The 11,160-nt window shown below is 30.9% G+C and overlaps 1 protein-coding gene and 3 non-coding genes across 4 annotated transcripts; 1 reads left to right on the forward strand and 3 right to left on the reverse strand.

Moving 5' to 3' along the window:
- Nucleotides 1-224: 224 nt before the first annotated feature.
- Nucleotides 225-6,894, reverse strand: LOC130625932 (thialysine N-epsilon-acetyltransferase-like). The gene is made up of 2 exons (XM_057441058.1): nucleotides 6,296-6,894; nucleotides 225-1,786 (listed from the first exon to the last, which is right to left on the reverse strand). The coding sequence occupies exon 2, from the start codon at nucleotides 1,778-1,780 to the stop codon at nucleotides 1,295-1,297; it is 486 nt and encodes a 161-aa protein (XP_057297041.1). The 5' UTR covers nucleotides 1,781-1,786; nucleotides 6,296-6,894; the 3' UTR covers nucleotides 225-1,294.
- Trnas-cga (transfer RNA serine (anticodon CGA)) lies at nucleotides 756-837 on the forward strand. Its single transcript has one exon. It is a non-coding gene; the product is annotated as a tRNA-Ser (tRNA).
- Nucleotides 6,895-9,642: 2,748 nt separating the features above from the next.
- Trnas-cga (transfer RNA serine (anticodon CGA)) lies at nucleotides 9,643-9,724 on the reverse strand. The gene has a single exon. It is a non-coding gene; the product is annotated as a tRNA-Ser (tRNA).
- Nucleotides 9,725-10,582: 858 nt separating this feature from the next.
- On the reverse strand, nucleotides 10,583-10,664 carry Trnas-aga (transfer RNA serine (anticodon AGA)). The gene has a single exon. It is a non-coding gene; the product is annotated as a tRNA-Ser (tRNA).
- Nucleotides 10,665-11,160: the final 496 nt, after the last annotated feature.

Genomic DNA, 11,160 nt, shown 5'->3' on the forward strand with positions numbered 1-11,160 from the left:
GCATACTTTTATCCATACCTGACATACTTTTAACAATAAATATGGAAAGGTTTAACCAATTGTATGTAAAAGTTCTAGTTGCTGATTTCTTTTCATATTATTACAACTGGAGGATTGTCAAAATGGTATATAAGCATTTTACATTTTTGGAATGTCTTAATAGTAACCAAATGATCTAAGCAACACGAATTGTAATGAATTTTAAAAATAAAACGCACTTTTTATTTCAACCACATGTTTTTTGTTACTAAATAAATTCCATTAAATAAACAGTCCAACATATTGAAAGATTCTAAACTATTATTAATATTTTGTCTATTTCACGTCAGATTAACTTTGTGAAATCAAATATATTATTATTTTGAATTTTAAATTTTGCAATAAAACAATTTAGAATAATTACAATTACTTTAAATTTTATTAAACAAATTTTGTTCAAAAATGTGATTTGCTATTGCTGAAAATTTTCATGTCGTTATCAGTTATATTTGGGCGTCAATATGATATATAAGATGGTTTAAGATGTTGTTTTGCTCCTCATTGCTCATAAACCTTTCACCTGGCGTAAGCTTGACTTTCGGGGAAGCCAAAAATAACCAGTTTGTTTTGTAGCCTTTTTAAGTTGTTGAGAACGACGTGTTATTTGCGGATTCGTGAAATGTATAACATTTGAAATCACCATGGTGATATTTCAAGTATATTTTTGTTACAGAAGTCGAGAAGTAATTTGTTTGAAGCTATCACCGAGATATTTAGCTGCGATGGCCGAGTGGTTAAGGCGTTTGACTCGAAATCAAATGGGATCTTCCCGCGTAGGTTCGAATCCTACTCGCAGCGTTTGGTGAACCACTTTTTTTCGGATTTTTATACTCAGCAGCAGTTCAATAATAATACACATAGGATTTGTTTTCAGCTACAGAAAAACAAAAACAATTGAACAAATCTGAATTATTTTAAGTAAATATGGGTTGAAACACCATCAACAGATATGTCTTTATAAATCGGAAACATCTGATAATGTTTTTAACAGTTCACCTAATCAAAGTCAAGTCAATGCATTCAAGCAAAATTTAGATTCCAACGTTTCGTTGATAGTTTTCAAAGCCTTAGAGCAAGCTTTAAAATTCAATTTTGATTTAGGAAATACGACTCAGATAAAGCGGAGTTGAGTTTCTTCTGGCTGTGTCAATGTTTCATTTAGGGTAGTGAAAGTACTATCCCGAATTACTTCTTTTGTCTCTTACTAAAATGGTATAAAGCTGTTTTATAACTTGAAGCCGTCACAGAATCTATACTACAATCTACCTGTAGCAAAATTCTTTAACTCGCCATGATTTACGCCAATTTCCACACTGTTCTGCATATCTCCTCCAATATTTTCATAAAATCCGATTGCGTTGTCGTTAGCATCCAGCACGCACCAGTGAATCAGTTTGCACTTTTCTTTAACAGCTATAATGCTAAGTTCTTTTATCAACTTTTTACCCACACCAACGTGCCTATGATTTAATTTTACATACAAATCCTGCATCTTTATTGTTCGACCATGTTGTATTGAGTAAGTTCGAAAGTACAAAAGGTAACCAATTAATTCTGCATTTTTAGTGGCAACCAGACAATTAAACCAAGGCTTGTTCTTAAATCCATCTTCCTTTAATGCTTCTGCTGTTGTTTTAATTAAGCTTAAAGGTTTGCTTTGGTACTTCGTAAGTTCAATCACCATTTTGAAAATTTCTTCACAATCCTCCGACGTGGCTTCCCGTACACCAATGGTATCCATATTTTTCTACGAAAACGTTTTTTCGTGTTTATTATTTGCAAGAAATTTTATAAATGCTCTAAATAAATCGATGCTTAACCTTTCTGATCCAATTTTCATACTCTTAAACTTTTCAATTCAACTTTTAATATCAGTTAAATGTTGCCGTTTGTAAATTTTAGTTTAAGAATTTTGTTAACAACTTCTTTGTTTGTTGTAGTTGCGGTTGTTTATCAAAGTTACATCAATGAGGTGTCTTTTTAATCTTCCTTGGTTACAGCAAATAAAAAATTGTCAAGTTTCAATTATTCCCTTTGTCTTACAGAAGTGACTGCAAATAAAGGATTATTTGGCAAAATACGTCATTGTTAAAAAAAAAATCAGTAAGCAGTCCTTTTTTTTTTGAAAAATCATTATTGCTTTCCCAGAGATATGTCTTGAAAGTTTAGATAATTTTGCGGAATTATGACATCCTCGATTAAAAAAATTTGCTGGTATGAATGATAATCAGGGTAACTAAGTATTAATATGCATGTAAAAAAGTTTAAAATATCAAAATGGGTATGTGAAAACTTTTAAATCACCACATACCTTGACAAAGTCTCATTTTTTTCTAATCCGTGATGTCATAAATAAATTTGTATAACAAAATTTCTAAGTTAAAAATTCAGATTTTTTTAAAGAAATAAGAAAATTTTTAAAACGTTTAAAACTTCTTCATATGAAGCCAACTTCATTTTTTTCGCGGGAGGTAAGCTTTATTTATTAGCTAGCTAGCTTTGGCAAGGGTAACTACAAATTTTTATGCTCATAATTTGTGGCTACAAACAAATCTTTAAATGAATTTATTTTGTGGCTTTTAGCTAACTAAAGATGGGAGGACCAAAGAGATACTTTCGTTTTTTTTTCCTGAATTATTCCGCTCCGTCAGAACGTTGAAAACCTATAACTTCAAATTTATTGGCAAACGCATAGCTCAGACGTGTGATTATAATACTTTTACTGAATGTGGCGAAGCGGACTTTTGAAGTGTATTGTAAACTTTTCATAACTGGTAGTTAATGTTTAGTATTGGTAAGCATTTTTAAAAATGGCAGCACTTTGTACGAACGGCTGGGTTTTAGTCTTATCAAATGTGGAAAGATTTTTCTGTCCAAATCTTTTCGTCAAATGGGAATATTGAATATCTGGTGAAAAGTATTATCACAAAACCTTTACCAATAACGGATTGTTGTAAGTGTCATGTTATTTAATCTGTGTGTTAAAGTCACCTTCGTTCCCAGAGTTTTTTGTTTTCTTGATATGAGAGAAGACGACGAAAAATACGCTGGTATCGTTGAGTGATTTTTGGCCAATATATGGCCAGATTAACGCGTCATACGTTAATTTATGCGATGAAAAAATTGCGGAACTTTAGCGGTTAGAAAATTTATGTTCCAGCAACAGAAAACGTACTTCAATAAACATCTTTAAAGGTTGAAAAATGGTTGTGCTGTTTTATATGCAAGTTAAATAACACTTTTATGTAGTTTAGCTAGCTAGCAAGTATTTCCTGAATAGAATTTTTGTTTGCTGAACTTAGATAGTTCATTGTTTTGATTTCAAATCAAGTTTATGGAAAAAGTTTTTATTTTTGTGGAGTTCTAAATCCTTTGAATAAAGGGACTAAAGAGAAGGGCAGAAAACTTTCTGGATATATGTAGACAGCTTTAGATTATATAACAGTCTGCTGTAGATATATATTTGGAATGGAAACAAAGTATATACTTTTCTGTTATTAAGATAATCTTTAGTGGATTTTTGGGTCATAAATTAATTAGAAATTTTAAAAGTTGTGATGAGCTAAAACTTAGTTTACAAAAGCTTTTAGATAGTTTGTCAAGGTTTCCGAACATTCTGTTATGTTAAGGAGCAGAACTATTAAGGGATACTTTTGAGGAATTACTTTTTGTGAGAATTAAATTTTGAAACACTTTTGATTTTTTACGAGACCTATTTTTTTGCAAAGTTACCAAGTTTAAAAAATTTTGTTTAAAATACCTTTTCATTTGGATACATTAACAAGTATATATGTACTGAAAGTGATAAAGCTAAAACTGGTCCATAAAAACTTCTGTGTTGCATAATTTTGATGCAGGATGCCAATAACAGAAAAGTCGCAAGTGCAAGCTGCAAGTAGGTTGATTTTTACGGCAGCATAAAAATACGGGTAAGCTAGTTATGAAATTCAGGGATTTCTCAAAAGACAATAAACCCCCGTCCCTAAGTTTTATAATTATTCTCTCTTCTTAGAATAAATTCATCAATTTAAGTTAACATTTGATAAGTTTATGCAAAAAGGGTTCCAAGAAATAAACATATGTATTGATTTATTTATCTGAATTTGATTTCAAACAAATATTGCATGTCTTTGAGAGAAACTTAATTGAGGAACAAGGAAACAAACTTTCTAATCCTCTCTAAAATTGCGAATTTTACTATTAAAGATTTAAGGAAAGTACTAAGCTAAAATATATAAAGCTAGCTGTCATCAACACATCTACATAAGTTTTTTGATCATCTAGTACGTGCTAAATGTATTAAAACCCGTGTTAGCAAGCTAGCTAGCTACATAATACACTTGTATTTCTTACATCAGTAGCCCTCTATCTTCTTTGTTAATGTACAACGCGACATCATTAACCAGTCAGTAATATATTTACAAATCTAGCAAAGTAAAACCAAGCTTTTTTATAAATTTAACTATATAGCTTTATATATAAACAAATTTTTATAGTTTATAACTATAATCAACCACAGCTCAATGCGCCATTTTTATCTTGATCTGATAAAGTGCTGGCTAAGAAAAATGTAAAAGCCAATAATACTTCAAAATCCGTTCAACAATAACAGGGTATTTTTTGACATAATCTCTCATATCAAGAAGGCAAAAAACCCTGGAGACAAGGGTGTGTTGAAGTATCTAGGGACAATATCTGATTTGCAAATTGAGTAGCAAAGAATTGAATGGTGGTCCATAACACACAGTATAACCCTATTTATACGGTGTCATGGAATATGAAAATGTGCCGGGATGGGCTTAACAACATTTGGTCTAAAAAATAAACACAAGCTCATTTGATATAAAAATTTCTAAACTATGCTTCATGGTTATGATACTTAATGAGTTTTGAAATTTATCTATTTGTCTATTAGGTACCTTATGCCAAATATTTAGGTCCCATATCTCTTAGACCTACCCCTAAAAATCCCCATGAATTCTTTTTAATGGGGAAAATATACTACCTTTTGTTAAAATTATCTGATAATTTTGGTCATATGATTAACTTGATTATCCGATATTTTCGGATTTTACTGGAAAATCAGGAAAAAAGAATTTCCGAGCAATTTTTGGCCGTTAGTGCGAACTATGCGAAAACCGGAAAATATGTCAAATATCTTTCATTTGGCTGTCAGAAACTTTACACAGAATGTAAAAAATCGCTCAAGTACGTAAGTAATTGAATTTTCGGCAGATAGTGGAATATTAGACAAACTTCAAGCTTACGATGACGTCACAGAAAAAGTGATAACATCAGCAATATTTTATGGCTGCTATCTCGTTTCTTCTACGGCGTACTATAAATATGCCAAATGTGATTTAATTTGGACAAGCCTGTCAAAATGTACGGATGAGGGGACAGGGGGGAGGGTGGGGCGGAATCTGTCGCCTCCCCTTTGTTATAATATGTTTAAAATGCCCCGGACCAAATAGTATGAAAGAAATCTATTTGCTATATAAATTGCACTCATTTCTTTTTTATTCGGTGAAACCCATCATTATTTTGAAAAGTCTAATTATCGCCCACCCTTGAAAAGCGTAAATACTGTAACTCCGCAAGTATAGCTAATACAAATTTTTTTTTATGCTAATTCCTTTACATTGGTCTAAAAGCATCCATAATAACTTTTGAAGTCAATAATCCTTTTTGTACTTAAGCTATTGCATTTTTGATATTGACATAATGGACCTGTGACGCTTAATTATGATGAAAAAGGGAACCACAAACCAAAATGGTGGAAAAAAATTAATTTGTAGTGCTATATTTCGCTGTATGACAGCTAATTCATTCTATATATTACAGACACTTCTTAACACATACATGTAAAATATTTAAAAAGGCAATAACAATCAAGATTATGTTCTTTTTGCTAGACAGTCAACCTAGGTTTGAACATTGTCCTTGTACCCTGTTTTGGCTTAATTGGACAAATATCGTTTATTTTTAAGTTAAATTACTTAAAATAAAATAAATTGCTTTCTTGTTTAGATTTTATCGAAATGTATAAAATTTACGATATGGTGACATTCTATATTTTTCAAAGAGAGCTAGCTAGAGCTAATAGACATTTCTTCCATACTTTAATTTACTAGGTATTGTAGAAAGTTAATAACCAACATTGTGTATTTAGCAAACAAAGTCACCCTCCAACACTTAAACAAATCTTAACTGCATAAATCCGTCCCACCTGCACTACAAAAAAACGGATACTTACTTTACAAATCGTCTCTATAAATGTATAACAAAGAGGCTTTAGCTACACTAACTAAGCCCATTTTTTTTTAATTTTTCGCAAAATTAAATCCAGTAAGTAGCATAAAAGTTTCTGCATCTTTCTTGAAGTGAAGCTTTACCGCCATTACTGTTTTTCCGTTATTTTTTTCCGCATAAATTAATTTGCTTTCATAATTAACGGGAGCGACCAATCAAATAGCAGAATAGACCACCCTGGCAGAGGGTCATTTCTTCGCGCCAGTCTCAAAAATCAAAAAAGCCATAGCAATTTTTCCGTTAGTTTTGGTAGTCCCTTTAAAAGGCTGTTTACATGAGAGGCGGGACGGGATGGAATGCTGGAACGGAGAATTTACGGGATATATCAATAATTGTACTGAAATCCGATCTAGCTAAGCTGGACCATTTTTTATATATAAACACACCGTCCCGGAACGAACGTGATAACTTCTGCATGTTTTAATTGAAAAAAAATAATAGGCGAAGCATTCCGGAAAACGTCCTGCCTCCAACGTATACACCACCTAAGTCTACAGAATTTGACAGCGCGATTTGTAAAAATTTTTCAGTGGCGAAATTTCTTTTTAAATTAAGGCATTTTATTATACTACAGAACATTGGTTCAAAATTCTTTACTTAAACGTTATGGTTACCATGACATCACAGTAAAAGCATGAATAATGTCGAGAATTAGTTTGGTAAAAGTAGTTATTGTATTAAATAAAACACAGCTGCGATGGCCGAGTGGTTAAGGCGTTTGACTTGAAATCAAATGGGATATTCCCGCGTAGGTTCGAATCCTACTCGCAGCGAAAGGAATACTTTAGCAATATTTTAGAAGAATGTTTCTACATCTAATTGTGCAATAATGTTTGCATCAATTACAATCATTGGTCATTAGCATCTTTGTTTAAGTTTAAAAAACAAAAAATATACCTTCAAATTTGCTATAGTAAATCAAATGGGATCTTTCCGCAACAACTAATTTTGCACACATATAATATTTGTTCATCATTCAGAACGTGCCTCCTCTTGGATAGCAGTTTTGTTTATAAAAAGTTAAAGGCCTCAAAAATCAATTGTTTAACGATGAGCGAAACTATTTGGTTAGTACAGTCTATAAAGTAGTACAGTTTATAAAGGTCAAAGAATGTCGACATGTATTCAATAACGTAGCAAAAATAGTTGACCTTACAGGACTAAAATATGAAAATAAAAAAAAATAAACAAATCAAACAAAGATTTGTTTATTAAAACAAAAAAGGGGTGCTTTCAACATCACCTAATTTTCTTAATGCTTCAAAAATGTTGCTCCAAAAAGCTAAAATTCTTTAATATTTGTCTATCTATCATTAGCCTGATTATATAAGGTTGATTGACCCATTTGTAGCTTGCCACATGCTCAGCATGATTAAATTATTCAGCTTGGCATAATGGAAGTAGACTGCTATTGACTTTATATGATGCAAGCATATGAAGCAAACTGTTTTTAGGCAAGCTGGCTCGTTTTTCACCTAAGGATGAGTTGATTCGTACAAAATCGCTTTGGCAAGCCAGTGCCAGGTTGAAAGAGTCAAAACTAAAAAAAACAAATAATGTTATGTTTTAAATGTTCAGTTTTATTTTTTGAATTTTTTTGTCTGTATTAAGTGATAAAAACGAATTAGTAAACCAAATATGAAAAGTCAATGTTACGTTTATTTTATTTTGCTAGTTTGTTTACATTTCTTTAAATTAATTAAGTAGATCATGTCTTGGGTTGACATTTTTCATAAAATATGATTTTTTTTAAAACGGGTTAACCTGCCAACTGAGCCAAAACTGCCCTGTATAATTAGGGTCCTAGTACTCATGCAAAAAGGTCAAAAAAGGTCTGGAATTTTAATTCTTAAATGTGACCACACAGTTATTTTTGTTTATGATACACGATATGTAGAATTGATATCCTCCATTTAACCTTTCACAATAACTATTTATGTTAAAAGTTAAACTCAGTATCACATGTGAAAATTTTGGCAAATCTTATCTCTTGAAATAAGACGCATTAGCGAAGATTTGGGGAACATTTTTGTGATTGGTTATGATGGCAATCAAAATTTTCCGATCAAAATTTTTATAAAAAATTACACTTTGAATATTTTTTCGAAACAATTATGATGACAGGAAAATATTTTTATTTATTTTTACAGTAATGTAAAGTCGATATCAAACAAACATGTCATATGGGAAAAGAACTTTCTTGTTTTGTAAATTTATTTCTAAAAATATTGTGAAATATAATTTTGCAAATAGCGTCAAAATCACAAAAAAGTTATTCAAAATTAGGATACCCAAAAATTCATATTGAATCTTATTATCATACGTAATAAAAATGAGTTCAACTTTTTGTGACAAAGAGAAGGTTAAAAAATTCTCACTTTTGCAAATGATCAGAAAAAATACAATATACAATGCATAAACTTTTTTTTAAAAAAGAAGAAAAAATAAAGATATTGCATACATAAATTTATATATACTTTTCTTAACAGATCTATCAATAAAATCCTTTAATCAGATCCAAATTATGTTTAATGTCTATAGTGCTGAAACCACAAGTCAAAAATATAAGCCGTGTGTTTGCTGAGATTTTCTGATCTTGTCGTTTTTCTTTCTTAGTATTTTATTAAAGTTTTGTTCTCTTTAATTTTATCTCATAAAAGTCAAATAATGGTTCTTATAACCTCTGTAGCAGCAACCAAATGATTGCAAAGTCATTCAAAGTGGCTTGCATTGCATAATCCTTTTATATATTTTACGATAAAAAATAATCTCATTTTATAAAATTATTACTGTGCTTTAAATTTCGTGTTTAAATCCAGCTTTTTGAAAAAAAATAAGTGTACTTCATCGAACATTTATTCCTAACATTTTTTTCAAGCAATTTTTTTAACTGCGACAATTTTTGATTCTTACGTAAAAAACTTTAAAAACTTTAGTGCATATATTTCAAATGAAATAGCCAATGTACAATTATTCGCAGGAATAAACAAATGTACCAATGAGAATCCATTATGTGACCAGACTAGTCTAGAGCTTCTTTCTAGTTTATCTCAAAGAGCTTTGGGGTCAACACAAAATTTATTAAACTAAAGAGGTAAAGAAAAAATGCGATAATTCAGGGACAAGTGAATCCAGCCAGTGTACAATTCCTATTCTGTTAAGGTCCAAAGATTAAGAGATTAAAAATATATAGCAGAATATTTTTTTGGAATAAAATTTTCCTCCACCAAGGTTAAACACAGACCAGCTATTCCCAAGAGAAGACATCTTCCAAAGGATGCACAAATATTTCGCTGCGAGTAGGATTCGAACCTACGCTGGAAGATCCCATTTGATTTCGAGTCAAACGCCTTAACCACTCGGCCATCGCAGCTGAATTTCATTTCATCTACAGAGATATGTTCAAACATATTACTACGCGTTCCAATATGCTCTACGAATCACCATAGTGATCACAAAGGGTTTAGCCAGATATTTCTAAGTAACACGTGTTCCTTACATGGCGATGGAACAGTTTAACTAAATCAATTTGAGTCAGATTAAAAAAAATTATCAGTACACGTAAATTCAACAATAATTTATTCCATTTTAAATACGATAAACACCTTATGTGGTATATATCTTTGTTGAAAATACATTTTTAGGTAATTTTAGGGAAAAGGAAATAATTTCAGGCATGAGTAGAAGGGTAGTTCATCTCTTTTAATAATACCATTATAATGATAGTTAAAATTATCTGTTTAATATACACTTTTGTTAAATATGCCAAGGATTGGAACCTAAAATCGATTCTAATCAAGAAGTTGATTTAGTTCTTTAGTTAGAAACAATATGGTAAATGACCAAAGAACGTACTTCAACATGCTGTTAAAACAATTCGGCTCATTTTAGATTTATAAGATAATTTCTGCGTGTGGAATATACACAACTGCAGATTTCTTAGACTAAACTGTGTCGGATCTATTCAGAGGACGCAGCATGTTAAAGAAAGAGTTAGGTGATATTTTTGTAAAGGAATATCATAATTAATTCATTTTCTCCCGGAAAATTGATTCCCAATTTTGGTAATTTTACCAAAATGCCTTCTATTATAGCAATTTTAGGTATAATTTTTGTTTTTAAACGTAAACAAAGATGCTATTGGCTAATGTTTGCCAAATGATGCAACATTATTGTGCGGTACAAGTTGCATGTGGAAGTTTTATTTAAAAAATTGCTAAAGTAATCCTTTCGCTGCGAGTAGGATTCGAACCTACGCGGGAAGATCCCATTTGATTTCTAGTCAAACGCCTTAACCACTCGGCCATCGCAGCTGCTTGTATACGTGAACAATAAATATTTATAAAAAATTAATTTTTCGAAGTTCATCATCGTTTAATTTTACTGCCATGGTGACCACAATGTTTTGAACAAGAATTTATTCAACAATCTTTGTATATGTGTAATTGAACGAACCCCCAAAGATCTAAAATCGAGTGTTGGTTAATAAGTAAATTTAAAATATTGCAATCATCCTAAAGATAACTTATAAACACGAGAATGGTCGTATAATCTTGAGAGCATACCGTAGTCAAATGAATTTAACGTAGGGTGTGGGAATAAGGAGAAATCTTCTTTGTGATATCTTATCTATTTACAAAAACTTTTTTTAACAACTTAGAAAAATCTAGAATTTGTACATTTACAAAGTAAGTGGAAAAATATATTCACAAGGACACTAAATGTTATATTTTCACCAAAATAAAGTTGAATTTCTATGTACGAATTTCAGTAATAGCGTTTAATTGTTTCTTGATTTTTCTCAATTCT

This window comes from Hydractinia symbiolongicarpus, chromosome 14 (genome assembly GCF_029227915.1).
Source record: "Hydractinia symbiolongicarpus strain clone_291-10 chromosome 14, HSymV2.1, whole genome shotgun sequence".
Taxonomy (NCBI): Eukaryota; Metazoa; Cnidaria; class Hydrozoa; order Anthoathecata; family Hydractiniidae; genus Hydractinia; species Hydractinia symbiolongicarpus.

What these genes read in the sequence shown, in the direction of transcription:
- LOC130625932 (XM_057441058.1), bottom strand. Translation starts at nt 1,780, where the DNA reads ATGGATACCATTGGTGTACGGGAAGCCACGTCGGAGGATTGTGAAGAA.